Genomic DNA, 22351 nt, shown 5'->3' with positions numbered 1-22351 from the left:
AGCATTTATGGATTTGATGAACAGGGTATTCATGCCTTATATCGATTCCTTTGTTATTGTCTTCATTGATGACATCTTGATTTACTCACATAGCCTGGAGGAGCATGAGCAGCATTTGAGAGTGGTGCTTCGGACCTTGAGGGAATAGAAGCTATATGCTAAGTTCTCCAAATGTGAGTTTTGGTTAGATTATGTGGCATTTCTTAGGGCATGTGGTATCAGGCGAGGGTATTGAGGTGAATGCCAAGAAGATTGAGGCGGTTTAGAGTTGGCCTTGTCCTACTTCGGCGACTGAGATCAGGAGTTTCTTGGGGCTAACAGGTTATTATCGCCGATTTGTGGAGGGATTCTCATCCATTGCTGCACCTTTGACTAGATTGACCCAGAAGGGTGCTCCATTCTGTTGGACCGATGTTTGTGAGGCGAGCTTTCAGAAGCTCAAGACAACTTTGACTACAGCACCAGTTCTAGTATTGCCTTCCAGTTCGGGGATGTATACGGTGTATTGCGACGCTTCACGCGTTGTCTTGGGTTATGTATTGATGCAGGAGGGGTGAGTTATTGCATATGCTTCACGTCAGCTGAAGCCCCATGAGACAAATTATCTTGTGCATGATATAGAGTTGGCCGTGATTGTTCATGCTCTTAATATCCGGAGGCATTATCTATATAGGGCACCTTGTGAGGTTTACACTGATCACCGCAGTTTGCAACACTTGTTCAAGCAAAGAGATCTCAATTTGAGACAGCACAGATGGCTTGAGTTACTGAAGGACTATGACATCAGTATTCTTTATCATCCGGGCAAGGCGAATGTATTCGCGGATGCCTTGAGCAGGAAGGCAGAGAGCATGGGTAGCTTGGCATTCATTTCAGCAGAGGAGAGGCTACTAGCTTTGGACATTCAGTTCTTGGCCAATAGACTTATGAGGTTGGATATTTCAGAGCTCAGCCGAGTTCTTGCATGTGTTGTTGCACAGTCTTCACTATTAGAGCAGATCAAGGCTCGACAATTTGATGATCTGCACTTGGCAGTTCTCAGGGAGACGGTACTATAGGGTGTTGCCAAAGAGGTTTCTATTGGTGAGGATGGTGTCTTGCGACTCCAGGGTCATCTATGTATCCCTAATGTCGATGGCTTGAGGGAGAGGATCCTAAAGGAGGCACACAGTTGTCGATATTCTATTCATCCAGGTGCTACGAAGATGTATCAGGACCTGAGCCAACATTATTGGTGGCGGCGGATGAAGAAAGACATAGTTGAGTATGTAGCTAGGTGCCTAGATTGCCAGTAGGTTAAGTATGAGCACCAGAGGCCAGGTGGCTTACTCCAGCAGATGACTATATGAGAGTGGAAACGGGAACGCATTACTATGGACTTCATAGTTGGGTTGCCGCAGACCTTGCAGAAGTTCGATGCAGTTTGGGTCATTGTTGACAGGTTGATCAAGTTAGCACACTTCATTCCAGTTTCAACTACTTATACTTCAGAGAGGTTGGCTCCGATTTATATTCGGGAGATAGTTCGGTTGCATGGTGTGACTGTTTCCATCATATCAGACAGAGGCCCTCAGTTCACTTCGCATTTCTGGAGAGCCGTATAGAGTGAGTTGGGGACCCGTGTAGAGCTCATCACTGCATTTCATCCACAGACCGACGGGCAGTCATAGCGGACAATCCATATCTTGGAGGACATGCTCAGAGCATGTGTGATTGACTTTGGGGGACTGTGGGATCAGTTCTTGCCTTTGCCCGAGTTTGCTTACAATAACAGTTATCAGTCCAGCATCGAGATGGCTCCATTTGAGGCTTTATATGGTCGGCGATGTCGTTCTCCTATCGAGTGGTTTAAGCCCGGCGAGGCAAAGTTATATGGTACTGATTTGATGAGGGATGCCTTGGAAAAGGTAAAGTTAATTCAGGAGCGAATTCGCACAGCACAGTCCAGACAAAAGAGTTACGCGGATCAAAAGGCGCGTGATGTATCATTTATGGTAGGCGAAAGGTTCTCTTGAAAGTCTCGCCGATGAAGGGCATTATGAGATTTGGGAAGAAGGGCAAGTTGAGCCTAAGGTTTATAGGCCCATTTGAGGTGTTGGTGCGGGTTGGGGAGGTTGCTTATGAGCTTGCTTTACCTCCCAGCCTATCAGGGGTTCATCCGATTTTTCACGTGTCTATGTTTCAGAGGTATCACGCTGACTTGTCACCTGTGTTATACTTCAGCACTATTCGGCTAGATGAGAGCTTGGGTTATGAGGAGGAGCCAATTACCATTATTTCTAGACAGGATCGCCAGTTGAGATCCAAGAGGATTTTTGCCGTAAAGGTCCAGTGGAGGGGCCAACCAGTCGAGGAGGCGACCTAGAAGTCCGAGGATGACATGTGGAGCAGATATCCACACTTATTCAGCATTTTAGGTATAATTCTAAACCCTTCGAGGGCGAACATTTGTTTAAGAGGTGGAGAATGTAACGACCCGATGGGTCATTTTTCTTTCTAGAACCTCATTCCCCTAAATAAGACTTCCCGTACATGCTTTTATTGTTTTATGACTTGCGGGAATGGTTAGTTCGGGATTTGGAAAGTTTCGGGTTGAAATCGGAACACTTGGTTTCTTAAAGTTGGCTGAAAAGGCCAAATTTGACTTCTGTCAACATTTTGAGTAAACGATCTCGGAATCTGGATTTGACGGTTCCAATAGGTACGTATGATTATTTCGGACTTGGGCATATGTTCAAATTGATTTTTGGATGAAGTGAAAGTTGGTTCTTGTAGGTATTAAAAGTTCTTTAAATTTGGTTTAGAGCGGGTTTTGCTGATATCTAGGTCCAAACAAAATTCCGAGATTAGAAATAGTTTTGTAATGTCATTTAAGACTTGCACGTAAAATTTGGTGTCATTCCGAGTAGTTTAAGTATGTTTCGGCACATTGGAAGTGAGTTGAAGAACTTGAAGTTCTTGTGTTTGATTCAATTGGTTTTGGGGTGTGATTCTTTGTTTTAATGTTGTTTCAGGTATTCTGAGAATTCGAGCGAGTCCGTTTTATGATTTCAAACTTGTTTGTATGTTCGGGCGGCACCCCAGGGGACCCCGGGTATCAATCGGACGAGGCTCGGATCAAGATGAGAATTTGGAGCAGCAGGTGATGCACCAGATCTGTCAAAACCACACCTGCGCTTGGTCAGCCGCAGGTGCGAGCTCGTAGGGGTAGGCCAAGCCTCGCAGAAGCGACCAAAGGAGGGCAGCCCAGGTTCCGCAGATGCGGCCCGTCCTCCGCAGAAGCGGGTACCCGTCCGTAAAAGCGGTTCCAGCCGTCCCGGTGAATTTTTTAGAAGCGGACCCTTGTCCACAAAAGCGAGGGCGCAGGTGCAGCCCTATGACCGCAGGTGCGTAAACCGCTGGAGGCAGTGAGCCTCATTAATTACTTGCTAGGACCATTTTTATCACATTTTCTTCTACTCTTGGGTGATTTTGAGAGCTTCTTAGGAGGGGATTTTGACCTAGCTTTGTGAGGTAAATAATTTCTTCTAAATATGAGTTTAGTACATATATTATGGGTAGGTTTCCACATGAGAATTGGTAGAAATCATGAGTTGAGATGAAAAACCTAGGGTTTAATAAAAATGAGATTTTACCACGAAAATGATTATGAAACTTAGTGAGAATCATATATTATGTTCCTAAGGTTATGGGTAACAACTTTCTTCAAAAATTTCCTGAATCCGGGCGTGTGGGCCCGATAGTGAATTTTATGAAGCTCGCAATTTTGGTTGGGTAATCACTTTAATAGTGGAGATATAAACTTTTGAGCAATAGCTTGATCGATTTATATTATGTTTGGCTAGTTCCGATTCGTTTGGCATAAAATTTGGAGGTTTAAACGCATTCTTAAATTGGGAAGTAAGCTTTGAGACGAGGTAAGTCTCTTTTCTAACCTTGTAAGAGGGAACTTACCCCATGGGTGAGCTTAATTAATATGTGGTGTTGTTTGCGGAGGCTACGTACGCACGAAGTGACGAGAGTCCGTACGTAGCTACTATTCCTATTTATGTCCGAGTAGTTTTAGGCTTACACCATGCTTGTGGACACCGTTATTTGATCATAATTGCTAACTGTATCAAATGGAACTGAGTTGAGGATTTTTAAGGATTTAAAAGCTCCAAGTCGAATTGTCTTTATTTTGAAAGGAATCAAGGAAGAGTTATGATTTATTGATAAATTTATATTTGAATGCGTCGCATGTATGATTCGCGACCGAGGTAATAGATGCATTTATGGTTCGCACCGTTCGACCCTCGGCAGTGCACAATTTACATTTATGTTGGAACGGACCGAACGTACTCGGTGGTATTCGTGTGTGATAATAAAAACTGGAAGTTCCTTTCATAATCAGTATAAATTCATTTTTTGTGTGTTCATAGGTTTTAAATGAAGGAAGTGATTCAAGCTCTTAAATATTTCTGAAGACTTGCTCAGTTGTTTCTTGTTCTGGGTCTTATTGCTATATATCATGCTTAATTAGAATCTCATAATATCATGTTATTGGCCCTAGTAAGTGTCGGAGTTGACCCCTCGTTACTACTTCTTCGAGGTTAGGCTAGATACTTACTGGGTACATATTATTTGTGTACTCACGCTACACTTTTGTAGTTAATTGTACAGGATCTGAGGCAGGTGTATCTGGTTACCAGTCTGGTGCGCAGATTTGATCCCCATCTCGAGGCTTCATGGTGAGCTGTCTTCCGAGCCGTCCTGCAGCAATCGAAGTCTCCCTTATGTTTTATTTTATTTTTGTCTATTTCATTTCAGATAGTAGTCTAGGGTTCTTTTGTATATTCTACTAGATTACCCACATACTTATGACACCAGGTCTTGGCACACACACTAGTAGACTTATGATTTTGGTTTTGTTTACATGACTACGATTTGTACTCGTTTGCTTCCGTTTAATTATGTCACATTGGAAAATTTCTAAATCTCGTTAACAAATGAGGAAATGTTATCCACTTGGTATTTTATTTAAACGGGAAACCATTAGTTTGATAAGTGTTGGTTTGCCTAACAATGGTGTTGGGCGCCATTACGACCTAAGATGGAATTGGATCGTGACAGTATCAATTTATATTTGTACAAAAAAATATAATATAAATTATAATGTGAATATTATGTAAATATTCTATTAATTTATTTCACCTTATAAGAAAATTAAAAGAAAGACAGAAGGGCAGAAAATAGGAGAGTTAGTGTGTTAGTGACTTGACTCCTAGAATCTTGAGTGAATATGTAGAATTTCTGTTAAGTGACGAAGGGAAGGAAAATAAGAGAGTTTAAATAGAATCGAGAAGATACTGACTAGGGTTTTGCCTATCACTTGGGAGAGAAAAATCAACTCCATTCAGGAATCAAAGAATATTGCCACTCTCCCACTGGATGAATTAATTGAAAATCTCACTGCCTATGAACTTAAGAGACAAACCATGAAAATGGATGTACCTAAGAAGGAAAGGAGCTTGGTACTCAGATATTTGCGTGTGATTAATGGTTAAAGGTTGGTAAGTTAAGACTTATTTGGAACATTTTTGTAAGATTCTTGTAACGACCTGACTTGTCGTTTTAAGAATTAATGCCCCTGTAACGACCCAAAACCTAACCCTTCGTGATGGCGTCTATCGTGATACTAGGCAAGCCGACATTTCCAAAATACTTTCAATATTTAACAGAAATGAATTAAGACATTTAAAATGATCGGAATATTTCATAAAAATGGGGTAAAACCCAATAGCATAAGTTCGAAAAAATTAGCCCGACATCGGGATGCCACTGAGTACATGACCATTTATACCAGGAGCAGTCTAATACAACATCTAAGGAATACGAACTGAAATGCGATAAAGATAATGAAGGAGAGCCAAGGCCCGCGAACGCCATGCAGCTACCTCGATAGTCTCCGGAATAAGCTGCTCAACTATCAACACCCGTTATGACAGGGAACACGTGGATCTGCACATGAAGTGCAGGGTGTAGCGTGAGTACAACCAACTCAGTAAGTAACAAAAATAAACAAGGAACTGAGTAGGTAGTGATGAGCTATACAAATACAGTTCATTTTCAATAGTTCCACCAAAGAATAGACATGCTTTCAAATCCGGCAGTTTAAGTCAACTCCGTTTTATACAGTTCAAGTTCAGGTGATCCAGATATAAAATCTTTCAGAAATTTTACTACAATGACAGATAGCAACTAAGTGCATCAACAAATGAAAAGCAAGTATAGCCTCTCATGGAAACAATAGCTCAACTCATCACAAAAGCTCAATCACTCGGCTCTCAACCCTTAGTACTCACACTCAATAGATACTTGCGCTCACTGGGGGTGTGCAGACTCCGGAGGGGCTCCTTTCAGCCCACGCGCTATATCGCTGCGGCATGCAGCCCGACCCAATCATATAAGTATCCATAAGGCTCATTGCGGCGTGCAACCTGATCCACAATCCATAAATAGCCATAAGGCTCGTTGTGGCGTGAAACCCGATCTATATACCCTCACATAGCTCACAACTAGGCACTCAGGCCCTATCTCAGTCACTAACCTCCCCAGCCCTCTCGGGCTTTTAGAAATCATACAAATCAGCCAAAATAAATAATATTAAGTATCAATAAGAAAATAAGAAGAAATGGAGATATGACACGCAAGTCAAACTTGGTTGAGTACAAAACAGGAAATAGCGGCTAATTGAACAAGAACCCATCCGTTGAGGGTCCCAACAGTGATATCATATGGTTTAAGCACGGTTTCTAACATGATTGACAGTCAAATTTCTAGAAGACAGAGAGAACAGGTATTAACAATAAGCTATTCGACTTTACAGGGTCACAGAATGGACCAAGTCACAATCCCCCACGCTGCACCCCCACATGCCCGTTACCTAGCATGTGCGTCACCTCCAAAATAATCACATCATACGAAACATTCGGGTTTCATACCCTCAGGACCAGATTTAAAACTGTTACTTACCTCAAGCCGCGCAAAATCCTACTCCGAAATGCCTTTGCCCCTCGAATCAGTCCCCAAATTCCCTGAATCTAGCCAAAAGCAGTACGATACAATTAATATAGGCTAAAAGAATCAATTTCAAACGAAAAACACGAAATGGTAAACAAAAATCCGAAATAGGCTCAACCCGGCCCCCGGGCCCACGCCTCGAATTCCGACAAAAAATCACAAAATACGAACACCCATTCACTCACGAGTATAACAATACAAGAGTTACTCAATCTGACCTCAAATCACCTTCCAAAACGCGAAATTATAGCCTATGAAGTTTCTACCATTTCCCCCCAATTTTCCAACTCAAATCCCTAATAAGAAGATAAAAATAGCAATAGATTCATGAAATATAGTCCAATCCGAGTTAAAATCACTTACCCCGAAAATCTCCTTGAAGAAATCTCGAAACATCACCTCACACCGAGCTCTCCAACTCCCAAAATCGGAATGGGAAATCAACCTTCGAAATCTTATTTTTCTGCCCAGTAAACTCGCTTCTGCGAGCCTTCAATCGCACCTGCGGGAAATCCATCGCAGGTGCGAAAATGACTTAAATGGCCGGGATGGCATCTGCGAGATTTGGGCCGCACCTGCGAGCCCGCTCCCGCGGTTCGACTTCGGCATCTGCGACCCTTGCCTAGGGCCCACACCACTACTGCAACCATCACTCCGCATCTGCGAATGCGCATATGCGGCTCCCTTCTCGCACTTGTGCTCGCAGACCTTCTTGACCAAAAGTGCACCTACGCCCTTCACATCGCACGTGCCCTCCCCCACCTGCCGTTTCCCCACCACATGTGCAAAACACTAGAAACCAGCAAAGCTTCAGCAATTGCATAAGCCTAATATTTCATCCGCTAAGCATCCGAACACACTCGAGGCTCCCGGGACCATAACCAATCATACAAACCAGTCCTAAAATACCGTACGAACTTAGTCAAGCCCTTAAAACATGTCAAACAATGCTAAATACATGGATCACCCTCCAATCTGAAGTTAGATGACTCCAGAGTGTTTTAAAACTTCAAATTTCTATAACCGATGCCGAAACCTACCAAACCACATCCGATTAACCCCAAATTTTGCATATAAGTCATATTCAACATTATGGACCTACTCCAACTTCCAGAATCGGAATCCGACCCCGATATCAAAAAGTCAACTTCCGGTCAAAATCTCCAAAAAATTGACTTTCGCCATTTCAAGCCTAAATTAGCTACAGACCTCAAATTCACAGTCTGGATGCACACCTAAGTCCAAAATTACCAAACGGAGCTAATGGGACCGACAGAACTCCATTCCGGAGTTGTCTTCTCACAGTTCTGACTATGGTCAAAATTTTAAGACTTAAGCTTCCGTTTTAGGGACTAAGTGTCCCAAAACACTCCGAAACCAAAAACAAAACTTCCCGGCAAGTCACATAAGCAGAAACAGACACGGGGAAAGTAGAAAATAGGGGATCAGGGCTAATACACTCAAACGATTGGCCAGGTCATTACAGCCACGTTCAGCGATTTAGGGTCCCGAGAAACTTCGTAATATGTATTATGACCTGCGTGTGTGGTCGAGTTTGGTTTCCAAAAGATTCGAAATTTAATTTAAAGAACAATTCTCATTTTTTGAAGCTTATATGGAAAGAGTTGACTAGAAAGTTGACTTTTGAGCAAATGACCCCAGAATGGAATTTTGATGATGTCAATAGCTTCGTATGGTGATTTCGGACATAGGCGTATGTCCGAATATGGATTTGAAAGTTTGTAGATCAATTCGACACATTTTGGCGAAAGTTGGAAATATAAGATTTTTGGAAAGTTCATTTTTTATAACGAGGTTGGATTTAGATTCCGGAAATTGGAACAACTCCATTACATCATTTATGACTCGCGTGCAAAATTTAAATTCATTCCGGATTGATTTAATATGTTTCGGCGCAAATAATAGAATTTGGAAATTTCGTAACTCATAATTCGATTTGAGGCGTGATTCGTAGTTTCGGAATTGTTTGATGTGATTTGAGGTCTCGACTAAGCTCGTATCATGTTTTGGGGCTTGTTGGTATGATTTGACGGGGTCCCGATGTAACGACCCGACTTGTTATTTTAAGAATTTACGTTACGTTCGGTGGATTGAGGTCTCGAGCATCTTTGAAATGTGTATTATGACTTGCAAGGGTGGTCAAGTTTGATTTTCGGATGATTCAGGATTTAATTGAAAGAATGATTCTTGTTTTGGAAGCTTAAGTTGAAATAATTGACCGGATGGTGAATTATGTATAAACGACCCCAAAATAGAGTTTGGATGATTTCAATAGCTAATATGGTGATTTTGAACTTAGGAGCGTGTCCGAAAAATGTTTTGGAAGTCCGTAGTGAAACTTTGCTTGAAATGGCGAAAGTTGAATTTTTGGGAAGTTTGACCAGGGAGTTGACTTTTTGATATCAGAGTCGAAATCCAGTTCTGAATATTTTCATAGATCCGTATGTTATTTATGACTTGTGTGCAAAATTTGAGGTCAATCGGAATTGATTTGATAGGTTTCAGCATCGAATGTAGAAGTTGGAAATTCTTAAGTTCCTTAAGCTTGAATTGAGGTATGATTCATGGTTTTAGCATTGTTTTATGTGATTTGAGATTTCAAATAAGTTTGTATGATATTTTAGGACTTGTTGGTGTATTGGGTTGAGGTCCCAAGGGCCTCGGGTGAGTTTCGGGGTGGTTTCAGATCATTTTTTAACTGCTGGTTTTTTTTTTTTTACAGTAATGTGCGAAATTTCTGATGCGTAGAGCTGATTTTGGAAGCTTATATCTCAATATCTATAAGGAATCTAGAAATTATCAAAACATGAAAGTTGTAGATCTTTGATTCTAGTTTCTATAATGATAAACCGTTCATCATTCAGACATTTGTACCAAAAGTTATGATTGACTGAATCTAGTACTGCAGATTTTGGATACAGCAATGTGCATCGCCAGAAATTTCTGCTGCACAGGGCTGACTTTGGGAGCTTATATCTTGCAATCTATAAGAATTTGGGAAATTAGTAAAACATTAAAGTTGTAACCCTTTGTATCTAGTTTGCAGAATACAAGAAGTTATGATTGATATACTACAGGCTGTCGGGGAAGAGTTTTGGAAGAGTTTGATGTTTTCATCATAAGCATGTAATGATCCAAAGGTCTATCTTTAGTTCTAGAGATTAAAATTCGATTTTGAGACTTTCGTGATTTTTATAATGAATTATAGGAGTGATATAGAAAGTTTGGTCTAATTTCATCAAGTCGCGATTGGGTTTTTAGCGCGAAACATGAGTTAATTGTTTAACGGGCAAAATTGGTATCGCATTGAGAAAATAAGCTACGAATTGAGTTTCGATTAAACAACTAGGTCCGTAATATTATTTGTGACTCATAGGAAAAAGAATCGTCGAATTCCGAGTTAGTATGATGGAGTTAGAGCCTTTTTAGTAAAAACAATAACTGTTGGTGCAAGCAAGTTCTGGTGTGGACTTTTAGTGACGAAAAATGGACTTTTAGTGATGGAAAATGGACTTTCAGTGATGGATGGGCAGAAACTTAAGGACCAAAAATGGTAATTTCCTTCATTTCGTTTTGGATTTTTGGAGCACGGTTATTGAGCGATTTTGAGGATTTCTTCATGACTTTGACTTGGGTAAGTGTCCTATATCCAAAAGTGATTATATTTCATAAATCCATGGTTATATTCATTATTTATTTTGGATTTAAATAGAAGAAATCAAGATTTTTGCAAAATTTTTCAAGAACAAAAATTTTAGATTTGGAGGTCGAGTTATTGTCGGAATTTGATGAAATTGGTATGGGTAGACTCGTAATTGAATGGGTTGTCGGATTTTGAGTTTCGTCAGATTCCGAGACGCGATTTTTGAGTTAAATTTCGGATTTTATTGGAAAATTAGTATTTTCATATGGAATTAATTCCTTTAATTAGAATTGACTGAATTGAATTAAGTTGGATAGATTTCAGCTGTTCGGAGGTCAATTCAAGCAAGAAGTTTATTTTGGAATATCGACCTAACTTCAAAAAAGTAAGTATCTTACCTAACCTTAAGTGGGAAAAATTACCCCTTAGGCATCAAGTCTTATGTGCCATTTGTGAAATGTGAAAAGCCGTGTACGTGAGGTGACAAGTACGTACCCAACCTTATATATGCAAATTTTATTGGGTTAAAGTCTTAGGCATTATTGTGTAGTAAATTGGATTATTGTTGGCATTTATTAAATCATCTATTTTCCATGCCTAAATCCTTGTTTGTTGAATTTGTTTTTATATGATAGTTTGATGTGATTGTTACATGAATATTTATGTAAATTCTGTGAGTTTGTTGATTTGATATTTCCAAAAAATAATTATATTATGGATTTTTCATCTGCAAATAATTAATGAACTAAGCTTAAACTGAGGCGTTAATATAATTATCAAGAATTTGGATTAATGAAGGTTATACTGAGTATTTTCTATTTCTGTTGATTGTTTTTGCGGTTTTATATACCTTGTGTGGAGCCTTGGCCTATGTTTGAGAAATTTATTGATTTTACTATATCATTGGAATTGGTTGTGGTAATTGGGCAAATTGTGATAGGAATTGATTGTGTTGTGTTGTCGTGATAATATTCCGTATAAATTATTGTATGATTTGAGTTATTATTATGAGGATATAAGGGTGACATTTCACTGTTGATATTATGTGGGTATAAGGGTGGCATTTCACTGTGGTTATGTGTGTTGGGATATTGTCTTGGCGGAGTGATAAGGGTGACTATTATACGGAGAGATATGGGTGGTTATAGGAGCGATAAGGGTGGCTATTGATATTATCAGGGCGGAGGGATAAGGGAGGATATTATAGGAGTTATAAGGGTAGCTATTGTCAGGGATGATATGTGATGATGTGAAGTTATTGTATTGGTAATTTTTATGTGATGATGGTGGGTTATTGCGTTGATATTTTTCATGTGATGTTGTGATTTTTCTTGTATTTTTTTTTTATATCTTTTGCAATTTGTCTTGTTGTTTCGGTAAACTTGATAATAGTGTGATCTATGTTGAAATTGGGAGCCTACGGCTATTGGCAGGCGGATTATGAAATGAAATATGGGCACGAGATGCCGTGAGTAAATAATGATGATATTGGCACGCAAATTGTCCGTTCAGTTGTGATAGACACGAGGTGCTGTGAGTAAATGATGATGATATTGGCACGTGAGTTGTCCGTGCGGTTGTGATTGAGAAATTGGCCCGAGGTGTCGTGGAAATATGATAGTGGGCTGAGACCCGTATTTTATGATTTTGAAATGAGGTGTCCGAGGGTGACTTTTATTCGAAAGATATTTATTTGATAGAATTATATTTGAAAGATATTTATTTGAAAGTATTATATTTGAAAGATATTTAATTGAAGGGAGTATATTCGAAATATATCTTTTTGAAAGTATTATATCCTGAAGATTATTATTTGAAAAACATATAGGTGAAAGATTTATATTAGAAGGACTTGATTAATTGGTTGTACTTGTATTCATGATTTGTTGAGCAATATTTGTGGTGTTCTTGTTGCCCTACTGTGTATATCATTGGTTAATTATTGTTTCCATCATTGTTATTTGTTTTCTATTATTTTTGTACACTATATTGCATAGGTTATTAGACTACTGAGTGTCTTGACTGTACCTCATGACTACTCCACTGAGGTTAGTCTTGATACTTACTGAGTACCGACTGTGGTGTACTCATACTATACTTTTGTACATCTTTGTGCAGAGCCAGGTATTGGAGATATCGGACTTGGACAGAGTTAAAGTGTGATCGTAAGGATTCAAGGTAGAGCTGATTCGTCGTCGCAGTCCCTTGGAGTCTTTCCATTTTATTGTACTGTTAATTATTAATCAAACAGTATTGAGTATTCGACCATTGAGATCGTTTCATGTATTCAGTCAGAGTTCGTGACTCAGTATTACCAGTCTTGGGAGGTTGTTTGTAATTATTTTCCGCTGTTAGTTTCTATTAAAAATGGCTTGGATTGTAATTATAATCGGCTTACTTAGTCTTAGATACTAAGTGCCATCATGACGCCTGTGGTGGGATTTTGGGTCGTGACACCCGAGGGGCTTGAGTGTATTTTTGGATCATTGGTTGAGAGACTAGTAAAGTTAAGAAATTTGGTAGTTTGACCATGGTCAATATCGGTCACGACCCAATTCCATTTTAGGTCATGATGGCGCCCAACACCATTACTAGGCAAGCCAACAGTAAATAATCTAGTGATTTTCCTATTTTAATAAGTTTTTCCCAAGTAACTAACTTTCCTTAATTTACTAGGTTCAGTCAGAAACAGATTTAAATAAATAAAACGAAAGAAGATGAATGTATTTATGGCCATAGGAATAAAACCAAAATCACAAGTCTACTAGTCTGTGCCAAGATCTGGTGTCACAAGTGTGTGGGCTACTAGTAGAATATACAAAAGATCTCAACTCTACTGTCTGAAATAGAATAGACAGAAATAAATCAAAAGAGAGACTCCGACTGCTGCTGAACGGCTCAGAAGGGCAGCTCACCGTGTGGTCTCGGACCAGAAGTCAAGCATGCGCACCGGACTGATAACCAGATGCACCTATCTCAGATCCTGCACATCAAGTGCAGAAGTGTAGCGTGAGTACATAAACAACATGTACCTAGTAAGTATCTAGTCTAACCTTGAAGAAGTAGTGACGAGGGGTCGACTTCGACACTTACTATGGGCCAAAATTATAATAGTATGAGGTTCTAATTAAACATGATATATAGAATGATAATAGAACTCATAGCAGGCAAAATCAGTAAACAATCCTTCCACTTCAAGTAAGAACCAAGTCAATTATCTCGTCTCATCCTTACACCTTTCAAGCCCATGGAACAATATTAAATATAAAGGGGTTCAATATCTTTACGCATGAATTCTGCCGAGGACGTACGGCCCGATCCAAATATACATATAAATATATTGTTCACTACCAAGGGTCGAACGGTCCGAACCATAAATATATCAATTAACCTGCCTAGGCAAACGGTCCGCTCCCATGAGAGTAGTGAAACTTTACCCCGCTCGCGGAATATACTTGCGAAGCGGTTGAATATAGATTTTCTCAAGTTATCATAATATTTCTCAATTCTTTTTCAAAATATGAAATTCAGCTAGGAACCTTTAAAATATTGAAATCCTCAACCTCCGCTTTAATCCAAACAATTAGTAAGCATAGAAAAGCAACAGTATCAACAAAAACATGGTGTAAGCCTAAATCTACCCGGATATAAGCATGAATAGTAGCTACGCACGGACTCTCGTCACTTCATACGTACGTAGCCCCCACAAATATAAGTACATAATGATTAAGTTCACCTATGGGGTTAATTCCCTCTTACAAGGTTAGAAAAGAGACTTACCTCGTTTTAAGGCCTACTTCCCCTTCCAAGAATGTGCTCATACTCTTAATTCAGTGCCGAATCAACCCAAAACTAATCAAATAGTATATAAACTAATCAATACATGCTCAAAAGTTCGTATTCTAACTATTAAAGCGATTACCCAACCCCAATTGAAGAATTTTCAAAATTGACCTCGGGGCCCACGTGCCCGGATTCCGGATATTTTTGAAGAAAATTGTTACCCATAACCTCATGAACTAAAATAGATGATTTTTACTAAATTCCATAACAAATTCCGTGGTTAAATCTCATTTTTGTAAAAAAAAAACCTTGGTTTTCATCTAAAGCCATGATTTTTACTAATTTACATGTTATAATCTACCCATGAACTATGTATTAAACTCACATTGTGTGAAAATTACTTACCTCAAAGTGCTAGGTGAAATCCCCTCTCCGCGAGCTCCAAGAATCACCCAACAATGAAAGAAACTAAGCCAAAATAGCCTAAGTCCCGTTTTTAAAAGATGATTATGCCCAGGGGTCCTCATACGCGATCGAGGTCAAGCTCTCGTGATCACGATGGCTAAACTGAAGAGCCCAGGAAAAGGCTCTACGCGAACTTGAGAGGACCTATGCGAATGCGATGCACTGGGCTGCCTACTCCTCGCGAATGCGAGGCCCAACACACAAATGCGTAAGGCAACTGGGTTGCCCAGGCCCGGGCTTCTACGCAAACGCCGCCTGCTCAATGCAAACACGAAGGCCAAAGGGCCCAGGCCTCCGCGAACGTGTCCCTGTGTATGCAAACGCGAAGGGCAAAAACCTCCAGTCCCCAAATCCTTCACTGCGAACGCGAGGATCTGTCCGCGTTCGCGAAGAAGGAAACTAGAACAGAAAATTTGGTGTTTTCAACTTGACTCCGGGCGATCCGAAACATACCCGAGCCCTTTGGGACCCCATCCAACTATACCAACAAGTCTATAAACATAATACAGACTTGCTCGAACTCCCGAAATGCGTACAACAGCAACAACACCAAGAATCACACCCCAAAACCGAATTGAACCAAAATATGAATTTCAAGTTTCCAAATTGCTCTGACCTCGCCGAATCATACTTAGACTACTCGGAATGACATCAAATTTTGCGTGCTAGTCTTAAATGACATTACAGAACTATTCCCGGTCTCAGAATCCCATTTGGACCTCGATATCACAAAAACCTACTCTAAACCACATTTAAAGAACTTCAAAACCTTCCAAAAACAAACTTTCACTATTAAGCACCGAAATGCTCCCGGGTCATCCAAAACCCGATCCGAACATACGTCCAAGTCCGAAATTATCATACAAACCTATTGGAACCGTCAAATCTCGATTCTGAGGTCGTTTACTCAAAACATTGACCAAAGTCAAACATAGCCTTTTTAGCCAACCTTAAGGAACCAAGTGTTTCGATTTCAACCCGAACTCTTCAAAATCCCAAACTAACCACCCCCGCAAGTTATAAAACAGTAAAAGCACGTACGAGAAGTCTTATTTAGGGGAACGAGGTTCTAGAAAGCAAAACGATCGGATGGGTCGTTACATTCTCCATCTCTTAAACAAACGTTCGTCCTCGAAAGGGTTCAGAATCATACCTGGAGTGCTGAATAAGTGTGGATATCTGCTTCGCATGTCCTTCTCAGATCCCAAGTCGCCTCCTTGACTGGTTGTCCCCTCCACTGGACTTTTACCGCATAAATCTTCTTGGACCTCAACTGGCCAACCTGCCTATCCACAATGGCAACTGGCTACTCCTCATAACCCAGGCTCTCATCTAATTGAATCGTGTTGAAGTCTAACACATGTGACAAGTCGGCATGATACCTACGGAGCATAGACACTTGGAAAACCGGATAAAATCCCGATAGACTGGGAGGAAAAGCAAGCTCATAAGAAACCTCCCCAACTCGTCTCAACACCTCAAATGTGCCTATAAACCTTGGGCTCAACTTGCCCTTCTTTCCGAATCTCATTATCCCCTTCATCGGTGAGACTTTCAAGAGAACCTTCTCGCCCACCATAAATGATAAATAATGCGCCTTCTGATCCGCGTAACTCTTCTGTCTGGATTGTGTTGTGCGAAGTTGCTCCTGAATCAACTTTACCTTTTCCAAGGCGTCCTTCACCAAATTAGTACCATATAACTTAGCCTCTCCGGCCTCAAACCACCCGATGGGAGAATGACATTGATAATCATATAAAGCCTCAAATGGAGCCATCTCGATACTAGACTGATAACTGTTATTGTAAGCAAACTAGGCCAAAGGAAAGAACCGATCCCACTGTCCCCCAAAGTCAATTACACATGCCCTCAACATGTCCTCCAAGATCTGAACTGTCCGCTCCGACTGCCCGTCAGTCTGTGGATGAAATGCTGTGCTGAGCTCTACACAGGTCCCCAACTCACTCTGTGCTGCTCTCCAGAAATGCAAAGTAAACTGAGGACCTCTATGTGATATGATGGAAACAGGCACACCATGCGGCTGAACTATCTCCTAGATATAAATCTAGGCCAAACTCTCTGAAGTATACGTAGTCATCACAGGAATGAAATGTGCCAACTTGGTCAATCGGTCTACAATGACCCAAACTGCATCAAACTTCCGCAAGGTCCGCGACAACCCAACTACGAAGTCCATAGTATTGTGCTCCCACTTCCACTCAGGTATAGTCATCTGCTGGAGCAGGCCTCCTGGCTTCTAGTGCTCATACTTAACCTGCTGGCAATTTAGGTATCTGGCTACATACTCAACTATGTCTTTCTTCATCCGCCGCCACCAATAATACTGCCTCAGGTCGCGGTACATTTTTGTAGCACCTGGATGAAAGGAACATCGAGAACTGTGCGCCTCATCTATAATCCTCTCCCTCAAGACATCAATATTTGGAAAACATAGACGACTCTGGAGTCGCAGAACACCATCCTTGCCGATAGAAACCTCCTTGGCACTACCTTGTAGTACCTTCTCTATGAGAACCAGCAAGTGCGGATCATCAAACTGTCGAGTCTTGATCTGCTCCAATAGTGAAGACTGGGCAATGACGCATGCAAGACCTCAGCTGGGCTCTAAAATATCCAACCTCACAAGTCTGTTAGCCAAAGTCTGAATGTCCAAGGCTAGTGGTCTCTCCTCCGATGAAATGAATGCCAAGCTACCCATACTCTCTGCCTTCCTGCTCAAGGAATCTGCGACTACATTCGCCTTACCCGGATGATAAAGAATGGTGATGACATAGTCCTTCAGTAACTCTAGCCACCTACACTGCCTCAAATTGAGATCCCTTTTCTTGAACAAATGATGCAAGCTGCGATGATCAGAGTAAACCTCACAGGACACCCCATAAAGATAATTCCTCATAATCTTAAGAGCATGAACAATTGCGGCCAACTCCAAATCGTACACAAGATAATTCTTCTCGTGATCCTTCAGCTAAAGTGAAGCATATGCAATAACTCGTCCCTCCTGCATCAATACACAACCTAAGCCAATGCATGAAGTGTTGCAATACACAGTATACATCTACGAACCGGAAGGCAACACTAGGACTGGTGCTGTAGTGAAAGCTGTCTTGAGCTTCTGGAAGCTCGTCTCGCAATCATCGGATCAATGAAACTGAGCACCCTTCTGGGTTAATCTAGTTAAAGGTGCTGCAATAGATGAGAAGCCCTCCACGAACCGGCGATAAAAACCTGCTAACCCCAAGAAGCTCCTGATCTCAATCGCCGAAGTAGGACGAGGCCAACTCTGAAGTGCCTCAAACTTCTTGGGATCCACCTTAATACCCTCGCCTGATACAACATGCCCCAAGAATGCTGCATAATCTAAATAAAACTCACACTTGGAGAACTTAGCATATAGCTTCTGTTCCCACAAGGTCAGAAGCACCAATCTCAAGTGATGCTCGTGCTCCTCCATGCTACGTAACTAAATAAAAATGTCATCAATGAAGAAAGGGACAAACGAATCAATATAAGGCCTGAACACCCTATTCATCAAGTCCATAAATGCCGCTGGGGAATTAGTCAAGCTGAAGGACATCACCAGAAACTCATAATGGCCAGATCTAGTACGGAAAGCAGTCTTCGAAACATCTAAGTCTAGAATCTTCAACTGATGGTACCCCGACCTCAAGTCGGTCTTAGAGAACACCCTAGCACCCTGCAACTGGTCAAACAAATCATCAATATGCGGTAGGGTGTACTTGTTCTTGATGGTAACTTTGTTCAACTGGCGGTAATCAATGCACATTTGCGTAATCCCATCTTTCTTCACAAATAGCACTGGGGCACCCCAAGGTGATACACTTGGCCTGACGAACCCCTTTGCTCACAACTCCTCAAGCTGCTCCATCAACTCTTTCGGAGCCATACAGTATGATAGGATAGAGATAGGTTGGGTACCTGGAGCCAAGTCAATACAGAAGTAGATATCATGATCTGGTGGCATGCTTGGAAGATCAGAAGGAAACACATCGGAGAACTCCCGGACTACTGGTACTGAATTAATCACCGGAGACTCTACAATAGTATCCCGAACATAGGCTAGATAAGACAAACAACCCTTCTCGACCATGTGTCGACCCTTCATAAAAGAGATAACCTGATTAGATGTAGTGACAGACAAACCCTTTCACTCTAATATAGGCAACTTTGGCATCGCTAAGGTAACAATCTTGGCATGTCAATCAAGGATAGGTTGATATGGGGATAGCCAGTCCATGCCCAGGATGACCTCAAAGTCAATCATATCAAGCAACAGAAGATCTGCTCTAGTCTCATATCCACAAAATGTGACCACACAGGACCGATAGATCCTATCCACAACAACAGAATCGCCTACATGAGTGGACACACAAACAGGAGTACCCAAGAACTCACAAGGAATATCCAGAAAATGAGTAAATAGAGATGACACATACGAATGGGTAGACCCTGGATCAAATAGTACTGACGCTCCCCTACCGCAGACAAAAATAATACCTATGATCATGGCATCTGAGGCCACTGCATCTGGTCTGGCCGGAAAAGCATAGAATCTGGCTGGAGCGCCACTTGGCTGGCCCCTGCCTGCTTGACCTCTACCTTTGGGACGACCCCTACCCACCTGCCCTCCGCCTCTGGGCGACCAGATGGCTGGTGCGGCTACTGGTGCTGAAAGCATGGGTTGCTGACTCTACTGCACCGCCTTGCCCCGTAGTCTGGGGCAATGTCTCTTCATGTGACTAGGATCCCCGTACTCATAACAACCTCTCAGAGTGGTGGACTACTACCCTGAAGTCTGACCCTAATGGCCCGAATACCCGCCAGGAGAACCCTGAAGAGTGGGTGGGCGGTATCAACTCTCTGGCATGGCACTGAAATAGGCACTAGAAAAACCCTGATGACAGGAGTACCCACTAGAAGAAACCTGAATAGCTGACGGGCGGTAAGAACTCTCCGGCATAGCACTGAAGTAGGGTCAAGCTGGAACACCCCGAGGAGGTGGTGGTGCTGAATATGGGGGCCTGCTGGGCTAACCCCTCCCAAGATGACCTATGCCCCCATTTGGGGCACCTATGAACTCTCCAGAAAAATGGAACCTCTTGTGCCGCTGCATCTACTCTCTACCCCTCTGACGGTAACCCTCAATCCTCTGAGAAATCTCCACTACCAAGTAATAAGAAGTCCCCATCTCAAACTCCCGAGCCATACTAGCCTGAATACTAGAGTGCAACCCTGCAACAAACCTCCGCACTCGTTCCGCCTCAGTGGGAAGTATCTGAAGTGCATGGCGAGACAACTCAGAGAATCTGGCCTCATAATCGGTCACTGACATCTGACCCTGCTGGAGCTGCTCAAACTGAAGCCGCAACTCTTCCCTCTGGGGGGGTGTGGAATAAACCTATCTAAGAATAGGCATGTAAACTGGTCCCAAGTTATCTGAGGAGAACCTGCCGGTTTGCCAAGGAGATAAGACTTCCACCACTTACGTGCTCTGCCCTCTAATTGAAAGGTAGTGAAATCCACCTTATGAGACTCCAATATACTCATGTTGTGCAGTATGTCCCTACACCTATCAATGAAATTTGCCTCTGTGGCAAGTATCTATCCAATAGCTTCTGTGGCTCGCCAGTCGCAGTTGGTCTGTGCTCAAGTACAACTGCTGCAACTGGCTAGGCTCCGCCTATGGGTAGTGTGCCTGGGGTCTGATATACTACCGCTGCATGCCCAAGAGCCTGAGAAGTAAGGTTCTGTGCTCACCCTCCCGTCTGAGATGTGGCTGGGTCTGCTAGAAATAAACCAGCCTGGGTTATAGAATCCATGAACCGTAGCATACGGCCCATGACCTCCTGAAAGCCCGGTGCTGACATGAAATCAATCGGGGCTGGCTCTGCTCCTCATTAATGAGATCCTCCACTAGATTGGCTAGTGGTGCAACACGGGCAACTCTGGGACGTCCTCGTCCCCTACCTTGGGCTGATGCCCTACCCCGGCCTCAGCCTCAGCCTCTAGCAACAAGGGGAACAGCTCCTCCCGGATCCGGAACATATGTCGCGCGCGTTCTCACCATCTGTGAGAGAGTAAAAGAAGAAACTTAGTACACCATCAACTGCACGAGAAAAGATGAATAAATAGTGGTTTACTAACACCCTATAGACTCTGGAAGATAAGTACAGACGTCTCTGCACCGATCCGCAACACTCTATTAGGCCTGCCCATAACTTGTGAGACCTATGTGAACCTAGTGCTCTGATACCATGTTATCATGACCGTATTCCATTTTAGGCCGTGATGGTGCCCAGCACCATTACTAGGCAAGCCAACAGTGTACAATCTAGTGATTTTCCCATTTTAATAAGTTTTTCCCAAGTAAATAACTACCCTTAATTTACTAGGTTTAGTAAGAAACAGATTTAAATTAATAAAATGAAAGCAGCTGGATGTATTTATGGCCATAGGAATAAAACCAAAATCATAAGTCTACTAGTGTGTGCCAAGATCTGGTGTCACAAGTGTGTGGGCTACTAGTAGAATATACAAAAGATCTCAACTCTACTGTCTGAAATAGAATAGACAAAAATAAATCAAAAGAGAGACTCCGACTGCTGCTGAACGGCTCGGAAGGGCAGCTCACTGTGTGGTCTCGGACCAGAAGTCAAGATTGCGCGCCAGACTGATAACCAGATGCACCTGTCTCAGATCCTGCACATCAAGTGCAGAAGTGTAGCGTGAGTACATAAATAACTTGTACCCAGTAAGTATCTAGTCTAACCTCGAAGAAGTAGTGATGAGGGGTCGACTTCGACACTTTCTATGGGCCAAAAATATAATAGTATGAAATTCTAATTAAACATGATTTATAGAATGATAATAGAACTCATAGAAGGAAAAATAAGTAAGCAATACTTCGACTTCAAGTAAGAACCAAGTCAATTCTCTCGTCTAACCCTTTCACCTATCAAGTCCATGGAACAATATTAAATATAAAGGGGTTCAATATCCTTACGCATGAATTATGTCAAGGACGTACGGCCCTATCCGAATATACATATAAATATAATGTGCACTGCTGAGGGTCGAACGGCCCGAACCATAAATACATCCATTAACCTGCCAAGGCAAACAGTCTGCTCCCATGAGAGTAGTGGAAATTTACCCCGCTCGCGGAATATACTTGCGAAGCGGTTGAATATAGATTTTCTCAAGTTATCATAATATTTCTCAATTCTTTTTCAAAATATGAAATTCAGCTAGGAACCTTTAAAATATTGAAATCCTCAACCTCCACTTTAATCCAAACAATTAGTAAGCATAGACAAGCAACGGTATCGACAAAAA

The 22351-nt window shown here is 41.7% G+C and overlaps 2 protein-coding genes across 2 annotated transcripts; both read right to left on the bottom strand.

The window, feature by feature from the left end:
• Positions 1 to 18137: 18137 nt before the first annotated feature.
• On the bottom strand, positions 18138 to 18449 carry LOC138905313 (uncharacterized mitochondrial protein AtMg00860-like). Its single transcript, XM_070193826.1, has one exon. The coding sequence runs from the start codon at positions 18447 to 18449 to the stop codon at positions 18138 to 18140; it is 312 nt and encodes a 103-aa protein (XP_070049927.1).
• A 411-nt stretch (positions 18450 to 18860) lies between these two features.
• LOC138905312 (uncharacterized) lies at positions 18861 to 20348 on the bottom strand. The gene is made up of 3 exons (XM_070193825.1): positions 20141 to 20348; positions 19266 to 19369; positions 18861 to 19115 (listed from the first exon to the last, which is right to left on the bottom strand). The coding sequence occupies exons 1-3, from the start codon at positions 20346 to 20348 to the stop codon at positions 18861 to 18863; spliced, it is 567 nt and encodes a 188-aa protein (XP_070049926.1).
• Between the last annotated feature and the right edge of the window lie 2003 nt (positions 20349 to 22351).

The sequence above is a fragment of the Nicotiana tomentosiformis genome, chromosome 2 (genome assembly GCF_000390325.3).
Source record: "Nicotiana tomentosiformis chromosome 2, ASM39032v3, whole genome shotgun sequence".
Lineage (NCBI taxonomy): Eukaryota > Viridiplantae > Streptophyta > Magnoliopsida > Solanales > Solanaceae > Nicotiana > Nicotiana tomentosiformis.
This window is presented reverse-complemented; position numbering and strand designations above follow the sequence as displayed.